Source organism: Camelus ferus, chromosome 4, assembly GCF_009834535.1.
Source record: "Camelus ferus isolate YT-003-E chromosome 4, BCGSAC_Cfer_1.0, whole genome shotgun sequence".
Classification (NCBI taxonomy): domain Eukaryota; kingdom Metazoa; phylum Chordata; class Mammalia; order Artiodactyla; family Camelidae; genus Camelus; species Camelus ferus.
Window position 1 is genome coordinate 18,770,297 of NC_045699.1, and position 27,987 is coordinate 18,798,283.

Consider the following 27,987-nt stretch of genomic DNA (forward strand, 5'->3'; position numbering starts at 1 on the left):
TTCACAGAAAATGCCACTTATGGCTTTAATATCAAAGGTAGCTATCACGGTCAGTTCACAAAAAGAGCATAAAGTGCAAAAGCTACAATTCTAAAGGCCTTAAATCACTCCCATGGCAATGGAGATTAAACGCTACCACAGCCAGTGGGCACCACCCTTACACGGCACACCCTGTACAAAGTACAAAACAAGGCATGTCTGAAAACACTCTGTGCTCTGACTACATATTGTGGTTACAAAATAGTCTTAAATCTGGTGTAACATATAAGGAAAGATATAATTCAAACAACTAATCCCTTAGAGTAGGGGCCATTAAAAAAGTCTGTAGGAGAATGACGTCTGTTGAAAAAAATCCATTGAGAATCCCAGCCTGGCCGGAGATGTCTTTGACCAGCTAGACCAGCAGCGCCCGCTGAAGAGCTGGCCAGCCAAGGTTCCCAGTTCACTTGGGGAGAAGGAACCATGAGAGGGGCCGGGCCCGGCCCAGCAATCAGCCCTCACCTGTCCCCCAAGATGGTCCCACGTCAGCCCCAGGGAAGGCTCAAATCCCGGTCCTGGCGCCTCCAACAGGGCACCAGCTCGGGTAAGCATGGCGAACTAGTGAGAAGGTTTTACACACCTGAGAAATGCAGCAAGGAGAATAGGTGATGGGAAAGCCTGTGCTTGACGACCATCAGGCTTAGTCCCTCAACAGAACGCCTCTGATCCATAATGAATGTTTTTAAGCACTCTTCAGAGGGACAGGCACAGAGGTCCCCCAAAGTGTGGCCTATTACCAAATAGATTCAGATAGCTCATCCCCAAGCACCTTAAATATATTCACTGAAGTGCTTGTTTTCTATTACAATAAAGGGGAGACAATGTTTTTTCTGAAAATCATCAAACTCTATAAAACAAGAATCATTGACTTAAATGATCACTTGGTAACATTGTTTTCTAATATCCTAAATCCAGTTCCTGCTGGGTATTGATTTTAGGCAAATTCTAACCAAGTATCTAATAGGCCATGCTGAATAACAGCCATGACCTAACTCCTAAATGTCAAATCGCCACTTCCCTGAATTATCGGGAGGGGGGGAGAAAAGATTCTTGATTGCACATCAATTAATGAAATAAGCTATTCACTTTTTTAAAAATCTGAAAACATCAAAACCTGTAGAACCATATCTTTAACATCTAAGTGCAGAAGCAGATCAAAAAAATAGAATTCAGTTCATTATGTCTTAGGGCCCATTCACGTGAGGCTCATTAAAAGGGAAGACTCAGTAGTAAGTCTTAGAATCCAGTGATGAACACTCAGTGTATAGCTAACTCTAGTATATTCCAAAAACAGCTCTTCATGAGAAATGTACAACTGGTATTTATATTCCATTTAAGCTACCAGATCAACTGTCAGCTCTAAAAGATACCTATTTACAACGATACTGGGGGGGGGGGGGGAGAGACAAGGAAATAAACCAAAATATATTAACAATGGTTGTCCTTGAGCTATAGAAATAGATTATTTTTTCTTCAACTTTTCTGTAATATCCCCATTTTCTTTAAAAAGCATGTAGTGCTATATATAAAAGCAATATAAATATAAATGTAAATATAAATATGAATGATGCCATAAACCTAACTTAAAATAAGACTAGTGTAGTCCTACGCCCTTGATTGACCATCCCATGCTGGCAAGCGATAGTGATTTCTGTTCAGAAGTAGTTATGTTTTGTCTTCAGATATACCCCATTCCACACTTCCTTCTCAGCCCTCATCCCTTTAAAGCCAATCTCTAGAAAGGCGTTCTGTTTTTCATAGCATAAAGCATTCCTTCTGAAACTCAGCTTAGTCATTGGTCTTATCGAAGAGGGTTAGAAACAGCCTTATGAGTTAGGGTACTCCCTTCCACCCGGCAGTCACATGTTACCCCTATTTCCAAAGGACACTGAGAACCTTCCGGAAGGGCAAGGTCAAAGCTTTGGGAGCTGGAAGTGCTGTCCCCCAGGGAACAGGCCCTTCACATCATGGGGAGACATGGTCCTCCTTAATGGCTGGGGCCGTGCTCCCATTACTGAAGAATTTTCAAAACAGAAATTAAATCTCACGCACAAAAAACATTTCCTACACTCTCGGCTTCCCCTTAATTACTTTTCCACACTAAAAAGAGCTGGGCTTAAGATACATCAAAGCTCCCTACTTGGAGCATTTTTATACTGCAGAATGGGTAAAAGCTGAGAACAGAATCCTTGCGTGGTGGGTCAATTTGAAGTAAGGGCGGTCTGACATTTCCCTTTAAAAACAAAAAAAAAAAATTCTAGACTTGAAACCCAAACAACTTAACATCAGTTTTCCAATTCTCTTCCACGAGCCACCTAGGCCTCAGAGAGATACATTAGAGGTTCCATAAGCATTTAATTCAAATCTTTTTTTTTTAACTATAATAAAGCTACATACACACTCATTCAATATCAAATTTTTCTACCTTGGAGGCCACCCATTTAATTTGCATTTGCACTGCCTTATATATTACTCAGGAAATACTGTAAGTTTAACCTCAATGTGAATTTAAGCTAATACAACCTATTTCACACATTAGGGCTCCATCAAGATTTCTTACTGCAACCAGGGTTGCTGCTAAAATAATCTGAAAACCACAGAAATAGAATAAAGACATTCATTTCTAAACTCTAAATTCAGTTGCTTATTGGACTTTGCACCTTAGATCCTGGGCAAATTCTAACCAGAGACTTTCTGGACATGTCAAAAAACTGCTACTGCTAAACTCTTTAGTACTTAGGACAATGAGATGCTTCCTGTCCACAGACAGAGGGCACTTCTGTCCTGCCCTCTCCCGTGGTGGAATGTTGCACAGCAAGAGATGCCTGACTTTAGAATGAGTATCCCTGAGGTCATGAATTTCCACCTCACACCTTGACAACCCGTGGAATCTTCCATTTAGCCCCAATGGAGAGGAAATCAGTCGTAGCCAGTGTCACTTCAGGTAAGAGGAACTCAGAGGCCAGAGATCTGCCCTGCTGCACCCAAAGCAGCCAGTGGGTAGTTACAGCCAGCACTTAAGGAAAGCCAAGTTGTCAAATGCTCAGAGGAACCACAGGAAGCACCTCGTACTGTGAGAATAGGGAGTGTAATTCCCATTGTAAATATCAGAGAAAGAAGCAAGATTCTTGAGGAGGATTTCCAGAACAGGACAGCACACAGGATGCTTCTGATGAGAAGGAGCTTCTAAAACTTCATGTTTGCTCCAAATTTTGCACCAGGACCCCCACCACGATTGTCACAGGCCTTTGGCAGTGTCTCAGAGGTCAAGCAGTAAAGGGGTGAGGGGAGGTCTACGTATGGAATGCTCACACTGTAGCTCTTCTGTGTGTTGGAGGTTACTGGGGCGTGGGGCAATGTCAGCATTGAAAAATTGTGCTCATCTTCAAGAATGGCTTACAATGGAGTGTCCTTTTTGGCATAGACGGTTTTTCTCATTAGCTTCACCCCGATCTTAAGTCCAGGTTCCATCTCTCAGCAGAGGTAGCAGAAAAAGGATTCACACACGGATGTAAAACCTGTGTTATTGAGCCGCAAGGGGGAAAACCAGCCTCCTTAGCCACAAGCCCTGTGTGTGTGCTCCATCTGTTTGCTTTCGATTTTTAGGAGTTTCTCCAAGTGAAAATCGCTGGCGTCTCCCATCAGGCAGTCAGAGGGTCTTGTGCAGCGCAGGCAGGCTCCGTCTGTGACAGGAGTCCACTCCCAGAGCACCTGGGAACTGCGGGGTCTGGAGCGAGCTCTCTCCGGGAAGCGAGGCACGTGCAGTGCTGGGTCCCCCACGGGACTGCTGCGCCAGCACCACAAAGGACACAGCCCTACGGGCACCGCAGCCGGAGGCGACGCCGAGAAGACACACCTAGTGCCCCTCATCCCCTTACTTTCCTGGGAAAGGGCAAAGCACCCGCTCCTTCCACGCACCGGGAGACCTGGTGGTCCAGGCACACTTGTTAGGAACCAAGGGAACAGAATTCTAAAAAGACAGACCCCCACCCCTGACTCTGCGAACCCCTCTGGCAAGCAAGTGAAGTCTAGGTGCACGAGGGAAATAAAGAGAGAAGCCAGCCACTGCCTCGCTGTCACGTGATCTTGACTGGTGACTTCTTGTTGGCGCACAGAAGGGACACGTAGGGGACGCCGATGAAGGCCCATTTCTCGCTGGGCCAGAAGCGGATGACGGGGCCTTGCTCGGGGATCTCGGAGGCGGCATCAAAGTAGGCAAAACACACGCAGCCCAGGTAGGCGGCCAGGCAGATGAGGACGTGCCTGCGGAGGGAGACGCGGCGTGAGCCCCCGCGGCCCCTCAGCCTGCGCCTCCCCGCGGGCCACGAGCACAGGCCGGGCCTCTTCCAGTGCAGCAGCGGGGAGGGTGGCCCACAATCCTCACCCCCTCCTCCCGACAGCAGGAGCATGATAAATCCTGAGCCAACAAAGCTTCTTTTAGAATGTTCTAAAATACTCTGGCTTGGTAACAGGTAGGAGGGGTGGGGACGTGCAAATACCTTTGGGGCTCGACCTGGAAGACTGAGGCCCAAGGATTTAAAACAGACACTAAGGATGGACACGACTGAGGAGCGCGTGGGATTCGTCCCCACCTACTCACTTAATAACTGGCTGCAGAGAGCCCATGCCCTTCATTACGGGTAATTTTATACTGATTCAACTGATTTTGCAATTTAGTAAGAAACTTTTTTTAAAATCTTTACTGTGTCTAAAAAATTTTACATCAATCTTTATCATGCAAGGGAGCATTTAAAGGCATGTAACCCTTCTCTAAATCTTTTATTGAAACTTAATTCCAGATAAATTAAAGATTTAAAATACATTCTAAAAATATTTAAAGAAAAAGTTTTATAAACTTTAGTGGGGGAGGTCTTAAAATGACAGAGTTCAGAAACCCTAAAGGGAAAGGATGTGATAGCCACACGTAATGCATGTAAAGAGGTGTTAAAAACACATATAATAAAGATGGTTGGAGGTGTGCTACCAGTTTACTTAGCTGAGATGTGTCATTTAAGGGGTGTCAGCCATACTGTAATGCATGCAGAAGGGAGGAAAAAAACCTAGAGCAAAGATTGACAGATGGGAGGACATGAAAGTTTACAACCGGTATGGCACAAAATATCATGAACACACTGAAAGATGAATGGGAAACTGGGGTGAAATATTTGCACCATATGACAGAGCTAAAATCCCTATATTACAAACAACCCTAAAAAGGAAATCACATCATAAGATGTTGGGGATTTGCTATGCAATAATGAGGGTAGGGGTGGGTAGTGGTTGAGGGTGGCATGAACGAGGTTGGCCTCAAGCAGATGATACTGAAGCTAGGTGTTGCCTACCTGGGGGCTCCATGTATTACTCTCTGTACTTTGGAAAATGCTTGTACGTAATAATGACTGTCTACTACGTGTCAGGCACTAGGTGCTGGATATAAATTTTTAAAAAAACACTCCACAGGGATGACAAAGAAACTTAAAAGGCACAATTTAAAAGAGGAAAGATACAGTAAATTTATATTTGAAAATATGCCCAATAATACTAATTTTTTAAAAGACAAAAAAATAGAATTTTTTTCAACTAGTAACAAAGGTCTTTAAAATTAATAATATCCAGTATATGTGAAAGTGCCTTTTAGCTACACTATCTTATGACTGTAGTAAAAAGTATTAATTAGTATAATATCTTTGGATTTGGCAAACTTTTATAACCTAAGGAAACATTCAGGCATGTGACCAAATAGAGATGTTCACTATTAATTGTTTGTAAAAAGTGAAAAGTAACCTAAATATCCATTAACAGAGAGGTTGGTTAAATGAATTACAAAGCATCCATATTGTAAAATGACACAGGTTGATGAAGATAACATGTACACGTTGCTGAGGAAAGTTGTCTGTGATCTAGTATTTGGTTTAAACAACACAAGAAGGACCAGTCTGCATCATGTACAGGATGATGCTATTTTTGTTTTTAAAAAGTAAAATTCGAGAAATATATATAAAACACATGTAAGGATATACTTCAGGCTGTTAACAATTCTCTCTTTGGACAGAATTATGAAAGCCTCTCTTTCTACACTTCCCTGTTTAAATGTGTTATAATAAAGAAATAAATGTCACTTTATAAATGGGACCAAACAAACAATATGTGCACCAGATTTAAAAACAATCTATGTTTGAGCCAGTTACAAGCCTACTTCTGAATTGTACTTACATCACTAGTGTGATCAGGGAACTTGGATCAATTTGAAAACGTACTCTAGCTTGAAGGAGGTTCCATTTACTTAGGTGGATACATTTATCAAAACTTACCAAAGTACACACTTGAAATATGTGCATTTTCTTATCTGTAAATTATAACTAAAATGTATTAAGTGTATAAATACACTAATGGGAGTCAAGGTTGAACCTAAGAAATATTAGGCAACAGGTGGGTTCTGAGGTGGAATCCCCATTGTGCTGTTTCATTTTGTCTTGTCCTTTGCAAACAGATCTGGAAGTCCCCAAGTCTTAAACTGAGAGCAGCCTGGATCTCATGGTAGATAATATACAAGGTCAAACATCCAGGGGAATTCCAGGGAACTCTTCCAAATGGCAAAGTTTTAGGCATCTCCTGGTAGACGTTAAGCTTCTTCTGAATCTGGATCTAATCAAGTTTTTCCAACTCTACCACTAAAATTCCTCCCTGAGTGCTCTCAGTTTACAAGGAACATTCTAAAGCAGATTTGCTCTTGTTCCTTCATACCTTTTGCAATCAGAAGTCCTGGAGGACAGAGAGGGAGAGATGACGCTGGGTTTGGAGCAGAAGTGGTTCCCAGGAAGAAAGCCATTCAGTTTCCTCCTCGGCTCTCTGAATATAGGATTCTGCATGCAGTTTTGTAACCTTCACTTTTTTAACCTAATAGTGTATCCTGAGCCTTCTAAACTATACATGCTCTAATTCTCTAAACCAGCTCCAAGGCTGGTTTTATGTAACTAGGTGAGGGTGGGGTGACGCCGAACAACTCATCTTACTTCCCAGGGTTTCTGTCTCCACCCATCAGATGAGTGGGTGAGACTGTCCCTAGGTGACCTGTGAGGCCCATGCCTTCCCCCGTTACTCAGGCCCAAAAGGCGTGCTTGCTTCCTCTCGGGGACCATCCTGCCCCCACGTCACATCTGTCCCCAGCCTCCCCCATCCCCCCCTACCCTGGAGATCTAGCTAGAGCTCAGGTTACGGAGTTGGTTTTCCAGCTCCTTTCTGCTTTAATGATGGAGCCGGAGGTGAGAGACCGCCAACGTGAAGCACAACCAACCAGGTCGTTTTGCTCTGACGAAGCCAGCTCCCCGGGGCTGCTCCTGCTTTTGACAAAACTTTCTGCTGCTTCTGAAACGTCTGACAGTCTATGTGAGGAGAGCAGGCACCCAGGCTCTGCTCCATCCCTGTGCACACCTGTGCACCCTGCAGGGGGGTCAGAGCCCACAGCCAGTGTAGACCGCGCCTCATCACCACCCCTCCCACCCCCAACCCTAGGGCCGGGCTCACCACACGCAGTGCAGGTAGGGAAAGTGGACGGACGACAGCAGCTCACAGAAGGCCCGGTCACTGATCCAGCAGAAGAGGGCGAGGGTCCACCAGAGGCCGGAGAAGAGGCCCAGCTTAAATACACGCACGTTGTCGCACCTGCCCGGGGATGCAGAGAAGAGCTGGCGTCAGTCCTGCTCTCCTCCGGCCTCGCTGGCCACTTCTTCTCCGGTTCCTCACACCTCCCGGGCCCTTGGCACTGGGCTTCCCACCTGCCATCCCGTCACCCCCTGTGCTGATGGATGTAGACAGCACATGGACCCCAGTGGTTCACAAAGCCGCACTCCTCACCCAGGCCTCTCCCTGACTGCAGACTCACACACCACATGTCACATCTTGACATGTCCGCCTGATGTCCCACACTGATCTAAATGTAACGTGTCTACCTCGAACTCCAGATCCTTCCTTCTGCCCAAATCCTGTTTGCTCCCCACCCTCTCAGGGAAAGGTCAGTCCGTGCTTTCAGATGCTCAGGCCAAGAATCTTCCAGTCGTTCTGTTTCTCACACATCCCACATCCAACCCATCAGCTCTACCTTCCAAATACATCCCAAATCCAACCTCTTCCTATCATCTCCACTTGCATCCAAGCCACCAGCATCTCTTCCTGAGTTACGGCAGTCACCTCCGGCCACCCTTGCTCCTCGTCACCTCTCAACACTCTGCCCCAGAGCCTCCCACGTCTCCCCTTTTCCCAGGGAAAAGCCATAGTGCTCACGGAGCCACGAGGCCCCAGTGTGCTGGAGTCTCCTGTGCCCTCCACCCCCCTCCTTTATACTCTGCCCCTTGCTGCCTCTGCTCATCACCCCCCAGGGACCTTTGCTATCCCTCAAATATCCAAGTATGTTCCTCCAGGCCTTAGCATTTGCTGTTCCTACAACCTGGAATGCTGTTCCTGGATAAGACACAGCTCCCCATGTCCAGGTCTTTGCCCAGCGTCACTTGTAAGCCCTGTGACGATCCCTGCCTTTAACAGCTGCACCAGCCCTCTCCAGCCACTAGGCGGCCCTCGCTATCACCTTCCTTCCTCTGCTTTTCTCTGTAGCCCTTACAGCCCCTCTGTCATCCTCTGTTTTAGTTCTCTGTTTATGGCCTGTCTCCCCCACCAGCCCGTAAGCTGCTCGCTGCTGCACCTCCAGCCCCTGGAACAGCGCCAGGCACACAGAAGGCTCTCACTATTGCCTGAATGAAGGGATGAGCTCTGACATACCCTGGGACAAAATGTGCTTCGGAAACAATTCCCAACAGCTCAAAGGAAATTTCAACTGCCATTTTCTTTCCTTGTTACCAAACTGCTCTCTAAGTGGGCGACTTCTATTTCTCCGGGGAGAAATGCCCAGAGGCAGTTGGTGGCTGAAGGTCCTTCTAAACCTTCCCTGAGGGTCTCTTTCCCCAACAGATCACTCCCTGGTCAGCTAAGCTCCCTCGCTCTAAGGCCTCAGGGTCCAGCGTAACATCTGCACCCAAGGTTTATTGTTGAACAAATAAACGGTGTCAGAAGCCTGACTTGCTGGCACCTTTCCAGCTTCCTGACAGAAACATCAGCAAAAGCATCAGTGAAAACAAGATGGACAGCAGGTCAAAAGGACCTCAGAAGGCACACCAGCAAACCCCGTAGCCAGGAGGGCTGAACGCAGCCCTGGGCAGCTTCCTTGAAAGAATTCATAGAGGCCTGTGGTATACTCTCCGGTTTAGTGACTAAAACAAAGAGATGAACAATGTCCATTTTTCTCCTCAGCACACCCGACTCCGCAGGGCTCGTCCTCAGACCCACATCCCCCCCCTCCGCCCATCTTTCCATCTCTGCAGGTCTTGGCTTCAAGAGCATTTTCTCAAATAGACATTCTCTGACAGCCCCCAGCACCATCTCACTCCCCGTCACGTTCTCTCCTGATGCCCTGTCATTTTTCTCAATACTCATCACAAGCTAAAACTGTTTGCTTGTGTAACTGTTTAGCATCCAGTATCCAACTAGACTATAAGACCAATGAGAGTGGGACCTGTACCTGTTTTTTCTTATCAGTGTATATGCAGTGCCCAGAACAGGCACTGAAAAAGAGGCTTGCTAAATGAATAGATAATGAGGAAGTAAAGGACGATTTTAATTGGATTCTAGTGTTCTGGACAGGACACTTTTTAGATTAAAGGAAAAACACAGTAACCATAGTGACTGGGTACCACATTTTCAGAATCCGCCCTGGGCACTGTAAAAGGCACAACAGCAGCCTCTTGCCTTGCCATTTTAAAAGGGAAAATGAACGCCGACGAAAAGAAATACTAACAAATGCGTAGATAATGAGTCTGGCACAAGAACTACATCAGCTTAGTTTAACTAAGCCTTGGAGGTCTGACTCAAGGACCACACAGACACAGAGCTGTGTAGGGGCAGGACAGGCAGACAGGCCGTGAGGCGCGGAAGGCGCGGGGCGGCCGCCTACGAAGCCGTGTAGAGCCTGGGACTCAAGGCACCTGGCACTGTCCCTTCCTCTAATTCTAGAGGGCCGGGTCCTGCTATACGCTGCTGCCCAGGCTGACATGAACTTTGGGCTTATCCAAACCCGCACTCCCACCAGGTTTTATCCCCACTTTTCAGGGCTTACGTCACCGTGTCAGTGTGAGGTTAAGTGGAAAAAGCAGGATGAAGGTCCTGTATATACAGCAGGGCCCTATTTTAGGATAGAAAAACTGAGAAAGGGGCTGCCATTCCTTTTTTTCTTGACACTTTGTAGTTCTCAGAGTTTTCCTTAATGATAAATTGACCCCTATAATCAGAGCAGAAGTCTATTTCAAAATATTTTCAGCATGGTTGAGTCACTTGGTGATGTGACAACACAAATTTCAGAAAACATCAGGTCATGACCCCAAGTCGTCATCAAATCTGTTTCCTCTTGGTCTGAGAGAAGGTTTAGTAAGGACAGTGAAAATACAGAAAGACTAGAAACAAGCCCTAGGAATGAGGCTTACGGGAAACAGAAAGCGAAAAACCAGTCCCGCCCCTGTTTCTTCTGAGCAGAGGGAGCTGGGATGAGAGACCTTTAGCTGAGATGTTGCAGATCACTGCTGATGACAAGCAGGGAAGGTTCTGGAAGGACATGCCAAGAGTGGCAGAGCATCCTCTTGTCTGGGAATGTTATCAAAGCAGGCCAACAGCCATCTCCTTCTTCCTTGTCATGACTCTGGTCGGAACCGGGACACAGCAGTGAATGCAGGCCTTGTCCCTGCCCACATGGAGTCATGTCACGCAAAGGAGACACTGAACAAAACAACAGTGCAAATAATCTTTTAACTACAGTCAGGATGGGGCTGTAAAGGAGAAGTTTGAGGTGCTATGAGAACATAGAAATGGTTGAGCTAAAACCTGAATGATAAGGAGAAGTGAACCAAGCAGGCAAGTCAGAAAGAAGGGACAGCGTGAACACAGACCTGGGGCTTGAAGGAACCAGGCCCCTGGGGGACGTGGGTGGTCAGAATGGCTGGAGGATGGAACGGAAGGGGAGTTTCCAGTGGGAGAGATCCATGGGCGGGGGCCACGTGGAGGATTCTTAACTTTATCTTAATTGCAATGTCCACCAGTAAAAAAAAAAAAATGACTGCGATCAGATGAGAGGCTCAGGGAAGGAAGAGGAAGCCAAACTTTTGGCTGGAGCCAATGGGTAAATGGTGCAGCTGGAAATCTTGAGAGTGAGAACTAGAATCTGGGTTTGGAAAAGTTGGATTTGAGGTGCCTGTGGCACATGGACTTGGAGAGGTCAGGTAGGCAGCTAGATACACAGTGGTGGAGATGGAAGGAAGGGCTGGGCTGGAGGCAGGAGCCAGGGAGCTATTCACATCTGTACAGGAACTGAAGCCAGGGGTAGATGAGAGCTTTCAGGGGGAAGGACAGAGGGAGAAAAGCAGAGAGGTGACAGTGCACCTCATGGGATCCATACACACGAAGAAGGAGCTGACATGACAGGCTGAAGAGGAGACAGACTTGGCAGAAACCCAGGAGGGTGTGGTGTCATAGGAATCATGGGAAAGAACGTTCCAAGGATGGGGGGTGGGGTGAATTGTGCAAACAGCTGAAAGAACAACACGTAAGATTCAGGAGGATCAAAAAATGATCATCGGATGTACAATCAAGAGGGGTTTGGGTATCAAAGTCGGGGCAGGAGCCAGACGGGAGTGGCTTTTAGAGGAAAGGAGAGGTGAGGGATGGAGACAACTTTTAAAGAATCGTGGCGGTGACATACGAGAGAGGAAGGGTAGTGGCTGGAAATAATGTGACTGAGCCCAGGCTGGGTGTTAGAGAAGATGAGAGAGACAAATGTTTTTCCAGGCTAATAGGAGGATCGTCTGGAGAGGGAGGGTGACATGGTAGACAACTCACAAGAGTAAAGCAGGCACAGGAGAATGGAGGGAATCCTCACTAGGGAGAAAGACTGACCCTAGATGGAAGGAGGGATGTTCCCATGATGCTGCAGTTGGCTAATGTCATGATAAGGACAAATTCACTGTTGTGATGACCAGCTTTCCAGGAGCAAAGATTTTAAGTATGGAACAGAAATTGCTTCCTTTATAATCACTTAAAAAGATAGTGTATTAAGGGAAGATATTTTTCCCTGCTTAGAGATCACAACTGTGAAGCAGAATTTCACCTGTAAAGTCATCTGCCCTAACCACGGGTCCTTCCCCATTTGTTCTTATGCAGATAATAGGAATTTAAAAGTTTCCCTTTCCTTAAGTTATTTAACACAATTATAGGCTAAAACAGATTATTAGACTCAGGAGTTAAAATGAAACTAGATTAGGGGGAGGGTATAGCTCAGTGGCAGAGTGCCTCCTTGGCAGGCACCAGGTCCTGGGTTCAACCCCAGTACCTCCATTAAAAAGTATATAAATCTAATTACCTCCCCCACAAAAAAATAAAATAAAATGAAACTAGATTGCAGTGAATTCTCAAGAAGCATAGCTAAGTTCAGAACATTCCATTCACATCAGGCCTAATATCAGCTATCACCGCTGGACTGAGGTTACAAATCCATTTCAGATGTCTTTATGAGCAATTTAATTCTTTTCCAAAGAGCTTCAAGTTCTGTCAGTGTTCTGAAATGGGTCTCTTCCTTCCCCGGTTCTTGAAGACTATTCAGAGAACCCAATAAGACAAGACATGACAGAGTCCTTCCATGACAGCCAACAACTTTAAATACCTCTTCAACCACCTTTGACCCTGCCTGGTGTTGCTGACAATCAGAACAAACCCCAGAGGCAAAAAGCAACGGAAGCAAATAAATACATGTCTCCAATCAAAACGAAGACTGAGAGAAAGCTGATAACACATAACACAGAGAAACTCTCACGAAGGGGGATAAATAATAAGACTTCATTTAAGACCACCTATGTCCGTGACAATGAGTCATCAATTCAAATGCATTTCTAAAAGGGCGTGCAAAGAAAAAGAAGCATTTTCAAAGAGGATTATTACAGTAAGTGCAGTGTTAGATGTGTTTTAGTTGGGGCTAGAAGAAGTTGGTCATATACTCACAAGAGCTAAACTAAAATATTTCTAGATATCATCCTGAACTCTGAGCATACAACTTCACAAGGGAAAGTGCTTATGCAAATAGCAAAGGCTTTACCTGATAGATTGTAAACGAGAAACTGAGCCTCAGAAAGTAGCAATGTTGCTTTGTAGACATTCATTTCTTTCCTCCTTATTCTTGTCATATGAACATGTCTCTTCTCCTTTCTACAAAATTAAGTCTAGGCAGCTGGGTCGAGGCACTCACCAGGTCCTGGAGACGTCCTTGCTAAGCTACTTTTGGATCACTGGGACGCACTGCATCCACTAAACAGCTGCGCCCCGCTTTCCGAAAATGAGATCATTAACACTTGGAACAAAACCATCCAACTTGATTCCAATCCAATAGTCAGGAACTAATTCTTTGGAGGGTAACTCCTCTTCCACACGCAAAGGCAATCAAAGAAGCAGGAGCTGCTGTGCTGCTATCCCAGGGCCAGGCAGGAAGAGCTGCACCCACCTCCTTAGCTCTGCAATGAGCAGCGCAGTGCAAGGGACGCCCAGGGTCATCAGAGAGATGTTGTTGATGGCGGGCTTGACAAACGCCAGGCATGTTGTAACGGCAGACAGGACGCAGACCACCGCCTTGAACCTGCCCCTACGTGGGTCAAAGCAGACCAAAACCATTAGCAAAGGAGACCTTGTTTGTTTGTTGAACGCTGGCAAAGTACAGGCACTGGTGAAGAGAAATTCTGCACCAAGTACCAGGAGTCTAAACACCATTCTCACTGGCTCAGTGATTCTAGGAATGTATCCTTCAGATTTGATTGTTAGAAAATTTCAAAATATTTAGCCATGAAAACTGCAAAATTAGAATCAACCTAAGGGGGAGATAAGGATACTTTTTTTCTTAGTGGAACCTTCCTTTATTTTTTTTTTTCCAGATCTTTTACAGCATGATAAAGAGTCAGATAGTAAATATTTTAGGTTTTGCAGGTCCTATGGTCTCTGTCACAACTATCAACTCTGCCACTGTAGACAGTAAATAAGCGAAAGGGCATGGCTGTGCCCCAATAAAACTTGATTTGCAAAAACAGGCAAGGGACCCATGTGGCCGAAGAATGCAGTCAGCTAGCCCCTGTTCTACACGGTGAACAGGTACGACTTTTATCAGAAAAACAAAGACCATCTACAAACCATGAAACTTCCCAGTCTGAAAGAAAATAATGTCCTCTGTGTCCAGCACACAAAAGTGGAAGTCTTAAATTCTAGTGTCTGTATACTGACAACCCAGTCTACTACGCACTGGAATTTTGTGTTAACTTTTTGATGTGACAAATCTTAGAAAAACAGTTGATACCATCCTGACACCCTTTGGTGAAGGTGCTTTCGGTAGAAAGAGCCAGAAGTGGAGACGTGATCCTGGACACGCTCCTCCTTCCCTCCCTGGGACTCCATTTCCTTATCTATAAAATGAAAAGTCTGGACTAGATGACCTCTAAGGCCATATCCATGGCTGAAATTTAGGAGCACATGATTTTCCTGAAGTTTCTGTTATTCCTCATTAGCACAATTTACTTTGGCCAAGAGCCCTGGATCGGGTGACAGTTAGGAAGCTCATTTGAATGAAATTCCGTTATAAAGAAATCAAAGTGCATTGAAACCTTCAAAACACAAATGTATCTCTTAAAGAGGAAAACCATTTATCATCAAGGCACAGGAAATCATTGATCAAGCTGCCAGCTTTCTGCCTGGAAAGAACAGGAATTGTAGCCCTGAACTTTGACCAGAAGGGAAAAATGTATGGGAAAGGAGCCAGGCAGCAAATCCTCAGGAGAATCGTGTTTTTTCTCCTGCCCTTGGTGGGCATCCTTCAGCTACCAGATAAGTCTGTGGCTCAGCCTGGGGATGACAGCCTCACACAGCCCCAACTCCTGTCATGTGCATGGCCCTTGGGGACCCATAGTAACTCCAGCACTGGGTTTGAGGTTCTATGACACATGTCACGGCTTGTTGGCCTTATTAGATTGCATAAACATACAATCAGATACGTCCCAATTGCATCACGGCCCTGTAACCAAGAGTTTAAGATGCAGACACAGGATAGTGAGAACAACAGTGACTGAAGCCCAGAGATTCCAGCGAGACCCACGTATGTTCACGTTCTGCCTCCATCACTTAGTTAGCTGTGGGATCTCTGGCAAGCCACTAACTCCCCGAGCTTCAGATTTTCCACATGGGAATCAAGACACCTGCCTCGTGGTATTCTCACAAGTGCCTGGTACGTGGCGTGTGCTAGTAAAATCCACTATTACTGCTATCATGACCATCACTTGAGATTAAACATCATTTTAAATAATAACATCGCTGATTATATCACACTCAGGGCAAAGCTGACTGAGCCGGTGCTGCAGTCGCCATGGGCTCTGTATAGCCCTGCCAAAGAGTTCAAAGGCAGCAAGCCTGACCAAACATGCTTTCTTTGAGGGGAACGTGGGCAGACACCTCCCCTCCGCTCCCCGGAGGGTGTAGAGGTAAGTGCTTCTGGAAGGCGGCTTAACCAACGAGGGCTCAAACATAACCTATTTAGAACAAGCCCCTGATATTCACAGGACTCCAGCATTTGGTCCTGGAAGGTCCACCCCTGTCATTTTATAAGTAAGGAACTGATACGGCCCAGAGAGGCTAAGATGGTGGCCCCAAGCCAACCAGCCAGAGTGAGAGCAGATCGGGCCAACCCCAGCCTGCAACCTTGCTACTCGGGATTCAAAAACTGACCTGGACCACCAAGTGAGGGCTGTCCCTAGATTTTGTGGAGGCAAAATCATAAAAGTCACAGCAGAATAAATTCTTCAGAAAATGGATACAATTAGCCTATAATAGTCCTTGTTTTTTTTCTCAAAACAAAAATCTCAAACTATCTATTCTCATGAACAGCTGAGTGTATATCCTGACAATTCTTAGGACATTATAGGCAAAGTGAAATAAAGCCACTTTTTAAAAATCCCACCAATTACTCCTGTTTACATAGTGAATCTTATTAATTTCCCTGCTGTTCTAGGCAGCCTTACCTGCAAAATACTTATCCGAATTAGCCATTCATAGTAACTACTAGCACTTCAGTCTTTACTCAGTAAGACACTATACTACACACTTCAGGATATTCCCATATACTTCTAACCCCCTGAGGTAGACACTTTTACTATCCCCATTTTACAGATGAGTAAAACGACGTATCAGAGCTTTAAAAAAAAAAAGGGGGGACTGTTATTCAAATCCATATTTGTCTGATCCAAAGTCACTTAGTCACCATAGTCTACCCTCCCTTCTCCAGAAATCTCACACTGGAACTACTCCTAATATGTTTTTAGAAATACTCTGGCAAAGTCTAGATCTTACACACACACAGAAATCTTAACGATCTTGTAAGTCAGGCAGCTAAACCACACAATCCCCAGTCTCCAGAAATCCTGCTTTTGACCTGAACTCCTTGGCCTGGCCCGCCATTCCACTGCAGAGCTGGCGCCTGCCCCCGCGTCCCTGGCGGGGAGGCCCACACAAAGGGGTCTGGCCTGCTTGCCTTGTTCTCCTCGTTACCAGAAAATTGAAAGCAGACAAATAGACTTGAAATCCTTATTTAGAGTGAGCTATTTTTCCTGTAAGATGGACTTTTTCTTTCTTTGCTCATTAAGATCATCAATGTTCATTCTCTCCTTCAACATGTATGCATATCTCAGAAATGCCAGGCGGAAATCTCCACTGTGCAGTTGGTAGTAACGACAGCTCCCTCGGACAGAGCGCCCCACCATGTGCTCAGTACTACAGGAAGTCCTCTGCAGGGTCAGATCACAAGAACCTTGAGGTGAACACAATTATTATGCCTAATTCTACAGATAAGGAAATAGAAAGTAGAAGAGTCAAGACAGGGGCGAGGGTAGGTACGGCTCAGTGGTAGAGCGCATTAAAAACAAATAAACCTAATTACCTTCCCCCACCAAAAAAAGTCAAGACAAGTTATATAGTTAGTAAGCAGGGAAGCTAGGATTCAAACCCAGGTAGTCTCCAGAGCCAGGGATATGGACATATCTAGTGTGCTCAGTGCCTCCAAAGGACTTCCCCCAAACTGAAGACAGGGGTCACATCTTCCCCAGAGAAATAAGTCCTAGGGGGTCACAGCCCTCCTTGCCTCACAGCGTGCTTCATTATTAAAGTTGGTGAGCTTTACTTACTACAGCACTGCCCCATTTTCTTCTCTCCTGCTCCCACCTTCAAGAAACAAGAAAAGAAAAAGATTCTCTACTAGGAACATATTACAAACTGTCCCATGGAATTTCAAACCCAGGCCTCTGGAGTACCACAAACAAATAAACAAAACCCTTATTCCCACATCTTCAACTTCTCACTCAGATCCCAGGACTTGAATGATCAGATCTAAGAGCAAAGTGGTCCCTCAGGTCTCAACCTAACGTACTGTGCTCAGGGGGAGCATGGAGGTGGCCAGTGGGCACCTCCTGAGACCAAGGCAAACGTAAGGGATGTTAAAAAGTCCCACCAGCAAAGCCACCTCGTGCCCCTGCCAAGTGGCATCCAATTCCACCATTGCCCTCCCCCAGCCCCACCTCCCAAGGCTTTCTGATCACCCCCCAGTCATTCTCCTAAAGCTGAACAAGGAAACGAGACCCAGCAGCACGTTGGATGAGGCTACCTCGGGCCTCTAAAGTGTACGTCCTCCATTCTGGAGAAGGTCTCAGCACCAGGGAGACCACATTTCAGCTAAGCCCAGAAACACCTTCCTTTCACTTCTAGTAAGCAGCACACACACGCGCTCGCTCTCATTTTTTGATAAGCAACCTCCTTGAGGTGCTATCTGCTCAATGGCACACAGAGATAATACTACTTAATTCAAGTCCTGCTGCCCAGGATGGAGGCCGTAGAGCTAATCTAAATGGAAGTATGTTTTCTCCCTACCTCATTTAAAATTCTGGTATTAAAAATCAACATGTGCTCTTCGTTTAAAAAAAAAAACTGTATAACAGTACAGATTAAAGGTAAAAGTGAAAGTTCTGTCTCCACCCCAATTCCTAAGAATAGCCAGTGGTAGCAGTCGCTGTCCTCATCCTCCCCGGCACTTCTGTGCATGTACAAAGACATACTCAAAAAGAGGCTAGTTCATTCATTCTAAAATAAGGGTGTTACACACACAGCTCTACAGTGTGCTGTTTGCAGCCAGTGTGTTTCATGGATGCTCCTCCACCTCCATCCAAGGAGAGCAGCCTCGTCTTTAATAGCTGCCTGGCTCCTATTCCCATTCAGGGTACCCAGGAAAACTGTTATGAAGTCTTTTATTTTTCCTAGTATAGCTCTTCCCTGGGCACACACAGCTTGCTTGATTGAATTCACATTTTTAGATTGCTTATCCATATATGGGTTTAAACAAAACACAGAGTGTACAGAGAACTGTGTGGGTGGTATGTTCTGGGAGCATTTCTCGTCTTTATAATGCTAACTCTCCTCTGTTACCTCAGTAATTAATAAACCTGCCTCAGGAAGACCTTCCCTGACCAAACTCTAAATCAGCATCCCAAGTCACCACTAGCCCCTTACCAGCTTCATTTTTCATCATAGCACTATCATACCCTAACGTTGTCTATTGATTCATAATTTCCCCAACTTCAGTGTAAACTCATCGAGGGCAGAGACCTGGCTGTTTTGTTTACCTGCTATATCCTAGTGCCTAGAAAACTTCATAGTATATCCTAAGTGTTCAAAAAAGAGTTGCTGGGTCAATAATCATATAAGCATAACACAGTGGATATTAAAGTGCAGCCCTTCCTGAAATTCTGGGTTTCCAGCCTGGAGATGTGTGTGTGTGTAGCTCTCATCAGAAGCAAAAACGATGAAATTTGAAAACTGCAGTATCTACAGCTCCAAGAACCAATTCCTTAGTGTGGATTCTACTGGAAACGTATAAAACTGGCAGAGCTGGGCTAGACTCAAGGCGATGGTACAGCGGAAAATCAAAGGTCTCTGAACTACCATTCAGTCCTTTCTCTTTCACTGAAAGTCTTTCTAGTTTTGCTCATATCAAATAAGGGAGATATTTGACTTTTTGTCCCTAATGTCAGATAAATTCTTCCCCAAGCATAGTAAAATTACCTCTTTTATCAGTGGATATTAAACAAGTATACGAGAAGCTCATCACGAGTTTGGACTCAGTAGCGTGTGATGTTTCCTTGATACATACGTCATAATAGTGGGTGCCAAACCTAGTAGTAAATGCAAAAATTTAGTAAGAGCTTACCTGTCGTTCCGAAAGATCTTTGGTAGATACCTTCTGGGGAACCACATGGCCAGAGCACACATCAGAACCCAAAGGATTGCAAGTTCATCAAGCATCTGACCCAGGAAACTAAGGGTTGCATGGAAGTAGACGGATCCAATTCCTAGAATCAATTACAACTAATGAGAAAGGTCACCGCGGAAGGACAGACCCACAGACTCAGTACACCGCTTAAGGACAGCCCTTCACCAACAGCTATCGCAGTCCCCAGATCGCTCCACCTCTCTGAAAAAAGAGACTGAAGGAAGAAACACACACCACCTAGGCAAGCAGACTTCAAGTCTGGAAAGAGGGGTTCAAGGAGGGCCCAAACACCAGCACAGGAGAACGTGAATAATGCCACAGGTAAGCCCCCTCTGCCCGCGTCCACTGAGCCTTCGTGGGAACAGGCAGTAGAGGGAAGTCAACACTCACTGTGAAGAATTCCCAGTCTGCCTGTGGGAGGAAGTGAAAAGTATACAAGTATTTCCCAGAACAATGAAGGACCAAACATCTAGAATTGGGTTCTGTTTTTAGAATTTTAGTCCATTAGAAACCACAGTTTCATCAGAGTCCAATTGTTTCACATGACTTTTCCTCAGAAGTCCTCAGAAAATTGCACTGGCACGACACCAAGAGCTATTACATAAACGAACTCTGAAATGCGGTTAAGTGATGATTATGGCCAACTTTGTTATGAGCCCATATTCAAAAGGGGTCCTCCTTTTGGCGTCTAGCAAGCAACATAAAAGTTTGCTAAGACGTCAGAGTGACTTTGGTTTACAAAACATAATGTTCAAAGGGGTCAGGAAGTGTGCGGAATCCCATTTCCTCCCTTTCAGCCCATGTCCGCAAATGCATCCACTTACCCACTACAACTAAAAGAGTCCAGATTAAGTAGATGCCACTGTTGAAGTATGTCGCATACTGACGAAACAAGCACATGCAGATGGGCGGTAAAATGAAAAACAAGGCGTTGCTGATCTAGGGGAGGAAATGTAAAACGAAAAGATGAACGTCAAATAAAAGGGCAAGAAATAAAGCAGCTTGTTCCCAGTATGTCCTGTGTAAATGGAGATGAATGTGGCCATACATCTTTTTTTTAACTGCAGCTGCACAACCAGGCAAACTAACTTCTTTAATAACCATTGAGGGGGCTCCTTCCCACCTCTTTGGTCATGGGAGCAGCTTTTAAAACACTGCCTATGAAAGCCGCCCATATTCCTCTCTTGATTCAACGAAGCAATGACTTATTTTTTTTCTGCACAGATTAATTAATGAGCATACTAATTTACTTGCATAATCATTTTTAAAAATAAGGCCTGCACTAAATAATGGTTTAAAAAAGAAAAGTTATAGTGAGGAGGACTAGACTCGGTCCAGCCCCCAGTACTTTCCCAGCAGCAAGGCCAGCCTCTTCTCCTGGGCCCACGTGAAGGCAGGACTCTTCCTCATCTCTCCCCGGGGTCACCCTTTCTCCACTTTCTCACCCTAATCAAGAACCTACTTTAAGGTACAGATCAAACCTGTAAGTCCCTTCCTACCAACTTTAAAGTGATATCATTGCATCTTTCAGACTTCAGTGTGGATTTGAGCCTGTTACCTCTCGACGGGGCCTATGAGCTACCGGTGACCCGGGGTGGGAGTTTGGATAAAATGCCTCAGCTGTCCCAGGTGATATCCAGTCTCCAGTCTTGGAAATATGGCCAAGTCTCCTTTTTACCTGCCTCTCAATTAGTAAATTAATCAGGACAAGGGTCTATGCACTATCACAGCCCTTAACTTTCCATGGAATCATTTAAAGAATCAGATCTTTAAGAGTTAAAAATGAGAGATCTTAAAGACCATCCCTTGTTTTACAAGGGGATACAATTAAGGACCCAGACAGGCTCCCAGGCGGGCCAAGGTCAGAGAGGCAGTCACCCAGAGCTGGGGCTGGATGCTGGCCCTTCCACTGGCCCAAGCTGACTTTTTCCCTTCCAACCCACCCCCCGCCACATTCTGATCTCCTTGGCTTTATGCCTCACCTGGCATTTAAAAATTCTTGAAAGCATCACACTCTGTGCACCTATGACCTGTATGTGATTTAAATATGGCTCTCCTTTTGTTAGACATAGACATAGAAGGAAGAAAAGGAAGTGAAGGGGGAGGAGAAGGATAAAAATGGAATTATTATACTATAGGTAACTTAAAACCTAATCTTCTCCTTTCATACAGATGTGTTCTCCTTGTAAAAAAAAAAAAAAAAAAAGTTACAAAGCTGAAGCCTCCTTTCTCTGCTCCTCCCTAAAAGCTCACCACTGTTCTCAGATTCAGTCCTCATTTTCTTCGCATTTTTGTGAATACATATATATCACATACTGCAGCACTGTCATCCTGCAACTTCCTTTTCTCATTCAACAATGTGCCTTGCAAACCTTCTCCTCTTAGTTCATACAGATTTATCCTACTTGCTGTAAGTACTGCAGATGGCAGCATTTTATTTAGCCATTCCCCAGTGGAAGGCACATTGATTTACGGCCCCATCTACAATGCCGGGGAATGTAATACATTCTGCTTTTTACCCCAGTACAGTTGCCCCTGGGTATCCGTGGGAGATTGGTTCCGGGACCCCCTCGGATACCAAACTGCTGGATGCTCAAGTCCCTTATATAAAACAAGATAATATTTGCATGTAACATACACACATCTTCCCATATACTTTAATTCATCTCTAGTTTACTTATAATACCTAATACAATATAAACACTACAATAGTTGCCAGCATACAGCAATTCAAGCTTTCTGGAACTTTCTGGGGGTTTTTCCAAATATTTTCAACCCACAGTTGGTGGAATCTGCAGATACAGAAACATGGATATGGAGGGCCAATTGGATGTTTATTGCCTCAGGTCCTCTCAGTGTCCCTTGCTTTGGCCATCTATCTATGGCCAACCTGCCCTCAAATGGCTCTTTTGATCTATGTTACCACTAGCAATGTACACATGAATCATTTTTAAAGTGTATTTACACACTCTTCACAAAATGTGAGGTTGTTTATTAACACCTGCAGTAAAATCATGATACTTCAAACATTAATGCACGTCTTTGGGAGTTCAATTTAGAAGCACCATTTTAACATACAGTCCCAGATAACACTGAAATCACAGTATTGCTTCTGCACAGTCCACCTACTCATGCCTGCTGGCCTCCACCATGCCTTTAAAGACATCAATCCATGAAAAGGAGAAGACCAAATGAGAGGGAGACGCTCTCCAAGACAAAAAGAGGAAGGAACTCCTAAAGAAATAAGGAAAAGCAAACGACAGATTCAATGGCTCCATTTCCACTGAGAAATGAAATTTCCCCTCAAAGTTGTGTGGGTCACTAAAGTTGAGCAGTTCAGCCAAGGGGTATTTTTTAAAGCCTATTGTGGGATTGTCCTTTGGAGAACTGGTTTGTTTAATGCCTGCAGAACAGTTTTTTGTTGTTTTTTTTTTAAATGAAAAGGAAGGCAAAATTTTCAAATTTATCATTTCCTTAGAAAGTTCCTCATTCTATGAATTCCTACAAGACATCTGTGCCAAAATAACCTCACAAACACACTGCAGTCACATTCTGACGCATGTGAATGTGCACTTTCCCAGACAGAGGGTGAAAAGTGACAAAGCAACTGGCTCTACGTTTTTCTGAACAGCAAGTTTACGAACAGCTTTAAGGGACGTTACACTGGCTGAGTAGAGGGTCTATGTATCTTAATTGTACCCAGATTCCTAACTATCCATTCCACTGCTCCCTTTCTGCCTCTGGGATGACCACTGTCCTGGTATGCCTGGCGCTGAGGCGGGTTCCCAGGACATGGAACTTACAGCTTGAAAAATGGCAAAGTCTCAGACAAACTCAGAAATCTTCCTGCAAAATTCCCCCACCCCACCTCCCACAGTACACCAACCCCATGCAGAGTGCTAATAACACCTTGGTGACTTGTACACACCTCTACTATGGCCTTCACCACCCAGCTGACTATTTGCAGGTCTGGTGTCTCTAGTAAGGACAGTAGTTGCTCAGTAAATGGATAGAGAGATTGACAGATTGATAACACTACCCTACAGAGAGTGGAATGTGGGCTTTGGCATACAAGAACTCTACTTCCTTTATCTTGATGATTGGGGGCCGAGCTAACTGGGGGAGATGACAGATCATGGGCTGATTTTAGGCATATATTTTGCTTCGAGACTTTTTTCAGCATGAGTTGATTTCCTTCTGTCTCCCTTAGTTCCCAGCAGAATTCCCACAGGCCAAGCCCTGTGATTAAAAGGCAGACCCCTCTTTTCCAATGCTGCTAGGTCTGGGGTCTTTCTCTTTAGTATGACTGGGCCTTAAAACTTAAAACATACAAAGGAACTGAATTCAATAAAATTTGTGTTTAGAAGAAACAGTACAAAATGTGCACAAGCAAAAGGCTGTGGAAGGGCAGGATGTGTTCTTGCAGGAGATATTTGAGACTGGCTGACATAAAGGACAATGACAAGATTTGAGGCAATGGAGATTTGCAGGGGTCAAAAGCAAAATGCTGTGTGCTCCCAAACATTGCCAGTGGGAACACAGATCAGGGTACACTCTCTGGGCGGCCATTTAGCAACAATTATCAGCCTTCAAAGTACATACTCCCCTTGACACAGCAATTCCCCAACTAGAATTTGTAGCACCTGGAAAAGCACATCCAGATGCCTATTTGAGGGTATTCATTGCATCAGTGTTCAGAAACCAAAATGAAAACAATGAAGAAAACAGAAACTGGGGGGGAGGTGTAGAGAGGATATATATAGTTCAACTTCTAGAGCACATGCTTAGCATGCACAAGGTCCTGGATTCAAGCCCCAGTACGTCCTAAAGAAATAAACCTAATCACCCCCACCAAAAAAATTTAAAAATAAAAAAATTTTTAACAATTTTAAAATTAAAAAATAATAATTCAATGAAATATATTTTAAAATAACAATTTAAAAAAACTGCCCTAAATGTCCACCAATAATGAACTGACTGGCTTAATAAATTATGGTCAATCCATTAAATGAAATACTGTATAGACACTGTAAAGAGGAAGATAATCCCATATTGGATCATACAGAATTATCTCCAAGACAAATTAGGTGAAAAAACCAAGGTGCAGAAGAGTTTCTGTAGTATGATCTCAATTGGGTTGAAAAAAACAATTGGGTTGTGGTGTGGATATACACTATACATACTTATTTTATATAGTCACCCAAATACATGTGTTTTTTACATGCCAGGAAAATGTCTGAAAAGAAGAAAGGGTATTTCTCACTTTATAACTTGGATACTCTGATATATATATATATATATATATATATATATATATATATATATATATATATATATATTTTTTTTTTACCATGATCATGTTGTTAATTCCAGTAAACAACAACAGCAAAAAAAAAAAAAAAAAAAACAAACTTTTTCCCCATCTCAAACACCATCATTAGCCTAGAGATCAAATGTCCCCATGCAGGAGTTCTAAGTGAAAGAATGACTGAAAAATACCGGCACTCTGCCAAACAAATAAATATAAGGTAGCTACAGTGGCACTTGCATCTTCAAGAGTAGTCTCCTAGTAGTCAAATGGACTGTCCAAGTTCTAACTCTAGTTCCGCCATTTCCTTGACCTCAGCAAGTTGCAAAAATCTGTCTAGGCCCCAATTTCTTCCTTTATTAAATGGATGTAATAAATAGCACCCACTGCGAAGGGTGACAGAGTACCCGGCAGAGCATCTTCACACGGCACACAGTTACTGGTAGCCAATAGCAGCTGAAGTTGTAGCAGTGATGTGCTACCCACAAGACCCATTAAGAAGGTTCTACCGCCTCCTCCCAGTCTTCTCCTGATTTTCCATCTTCAATCCCTTAAACTTTTTTCCTCAAAATTATTAGTCATCATTATTTTCTTATAAAAAGGATAATTAGACCTGCCGCTTTACTGTGAACATTTAATGAGACCGTTATACCAAGTAATAGTTTACTGTCTTCCTCAATATGGAAGCCTGGGGGTTTGTCCTGATAAGCATTAGAAGATAACCAGGACTTGGGAAGATGAGGAGGAAATGGTTTTTGCTAAACTCTTTGGACCTACACCAACAAAGTTTGGTGGCCAACGACTTCTCTGAGACCCTTAATCTCTCCACTTCACTAAAGCAAATTCTGCGGTTTACAATTATGACAAAGAATAAGGTTTGTCAGGCCGACCAGCTGGGCTTATCAGCTGCAGATGAAGACCAACAGTTCATTTCTAAAAAAGATTTTGGCACTCACTTCGTAACAGCTCCAATGGGACTACACTAAATGTAAAGACAAAGTAAGCTCCCCCCCGCTCACCCAGCACTCTGGGGCTTTTCAAAGCAGGCTCAGAGCAGCCATACGCTGTTCTTGGCCAAATAACCAGGACTGATTCTGCTGGCCTTCAGACTCCACAGAAAATTACCTTGCTGGGTATGTGAGAACCTGTCCCCAGGCTGTCATTTCTTCCACTCTGGTGAAATCCTCAGTAGTATTCTCCACTTACAAATGGAGAAACAGTGTCAAAAACACTCAGCCCTGCTCCAGCCCATCCTCTGTGGGCACCTGCCTATACCTTGATCACGTGCTCTGAAACAGGTTGTACAATAGGTGAAGGGTGGCCACCTCCACTAACTGTCCGTCCTGGCATCTAGAGATAGCAGAGGCCTGGGTTTCCTTGAGGAACTAACCTGGTCGTAAAAAAAGAAGCAGGAGTGTTTGCTTGGGAGGGCAACCACGAATTTTGGCACCGTGGGGAGGGGGAGTGCAGAACTCTGGATTGTGGCCCTAGTCAGGACAGAAATGTGAGCATGGCAGCTCAGCTCGGTTTCCTCATCGATGGATAGAAGGACGAGGACTAGCTCATCAGAGCTCTCTCTAGGCAGTGAGCGCCTGACTTATACCAAGGACATTATCTCCAGCAAACTGAAGGGGAAAATCCCAAAGAACAACCTCAAATTCACAGTGACTCTTAAACCAGGAGTTCCTGTTTGCCTCGGGAGGACAGTGAAAAGATAAGCCACAGAAATGACCGTGCAAAGTCTTACATTTGGTACCAGAATCCTGAGGTATGGTTATAGCAAAGCAAAGAGGTATTTCCTTCCCAACTGCAAGCTCTCCCTCCCACAAAGACTGAAAGCCCACAGGATTCTGCACTCGGAAAGTTTCCACTTGCCACATCTATGACTGAGACTGAGACTTCTGCCGGTTCAGAAAACACGCACACAATCACTCCCAAATTTCCCTTTACTTTCCAGGCTGAATAACTGGAGAGCGCACAAGTCTGGGGGAGCTGAATCTGGGGCTGGTCTGAGACTGGGTACTAAAGGCAAGGAATTAAAAATTAGGAATAATTAACTTGATTCTGCCCCAAATTAACTCGACCCATTTTTGGTGTATGCGTGGTGCGGCGCAAGTCAGCATGGTCCCAGTGGGCCAGGCCCCTGCGGGCTGGGAGGTCTCCCCCTTTCCCTGGACTCCTAGAACAGGTATTTAGGGCAAAAACGCACAATGCGACCCAAGTGCGTCACGCCAGAGAGATCCTACGGGAGGAAGGGAATAGTCACCGCAGGTTCACCGCCCCCAACTGACCCAAACTGGAAGACCGTGCTGACAGGGAGCACTGGCTCCAGGACGCATGGGGACCAAACAAGACAATAGAGCCATCAGGAAGAAATGACCAGAGGAGGAGGATGAGCCCAGATGTCGGGGATAGGGAAAGGAGAGGACAGACGGAGAACTGGAAGGCGCGCAGGGCAGGGGGCGTGGATCAACTCTGGCCCTGGAGCGAAAACGCCTCAGATACTCTCAGAGACCTAAGTCCAGGCTCCCGGGGCGGCAGCACTTGGGAACAGCCCCCTCCCGCCAGCCCAGCTGCCACCCCGACTCCCGCGCCCCGCACCGTGTTGTAGAACTCGGCGATGGCAGGCACGATGGTGTAGTTGTCCTCGCACCAGTCCACCTCCGAGCTGCCAGCCCGCAGCTGGTCCCACCAGTGCGGGGCACTCATGGCCGCTCCGGAGCATTGGAGCAGCTGCTCCTGCAGAGAGGAGGCCAGAGCTGCTGCTGGAAACCAACGGAGGTTGTAGCGGCGGCGGCAGCTTTATGCACCACGGGACAGCCACCGGATGTGGCGCCTCTTCGGCCGGCCTCTCGGGGCTCTACTCCGCCTGTAGGACGTGACTCACTCGCAGACCCCTCCCTCGGCTCCGCCTCCTGGGGGAGCCCGCGGACTGAGAGCGGGCCACGCCCACCCCGGAGGCCGGATGAGCCGGGGGAGGGGGACTTGGGGAGGTGAGGATCGGTCCCCACACCTCTAGACGTGCCTGCTCCCAGCAGGTGGCAAAGGCCGTGACGGTTGCCCACGTCTGCCCTCGCCCACCCTCGGGCTCAGACTTGCAGGTGTCCCCCATCCCCACTGTGCAAAGAGCACCTGAGCCATCCCGGGCAAAAATTAAAAATAAGGAGAAACCCAAGAGGACCCGGGCCTCTACGGAATCTTGGGAGTTTGCACG

The 27,987-nt window shown here is 45.3% G+C and overlaps 1 protein-coding gene across 3 annotated transcripts; it reads right to left on the reverse strand.

The window, feature by feature from the left end:
* On the reverse strand, positions 1-27,619 carry ACER2 (alkaline ceramidase 2). Of its 3 annotated transcripts, none has more exons than XM_006180376.3 (6): positions 27,375-27,615; positions 20,290-20,404; positions 19,403-19,544; positions 13,622-13,759; positions 7,564-7,701; positions 1-4,302 (listed from the first exon to the last, which is right to left on the reverse strand). In XM_006180376.3, the coding sequence occupies exons 1-6, from the start codon at positions 27,480-27,482 to the stop codon at positions 4,116-4,118; spliced, it is 828 nt and encodes a 275-aa protein (XP_006180438.3). In that variant the 5' UTR covers positions 27,483-27,615; the 3' UTR covers positions 1-4,115. The 3 variants fall into 3 exon arrangements, with proteins under 3 accessions (XP_006180438.3, XP_032333510.1, XP_032333509.1); XM_032477618.1 differs by lacking the exon at positions 1-4,302 and adding an exon at positions 4,311-6,801 and having other exon boundaries at positions 27,375-27,619; XM_032477619.1 differs by lacking the exon at positions 13,622-13,759 and having other exon boundaries at positions 27,375-27,619.
* Positions 27,620-27,987: the final 368 nt, after the last annotated feature.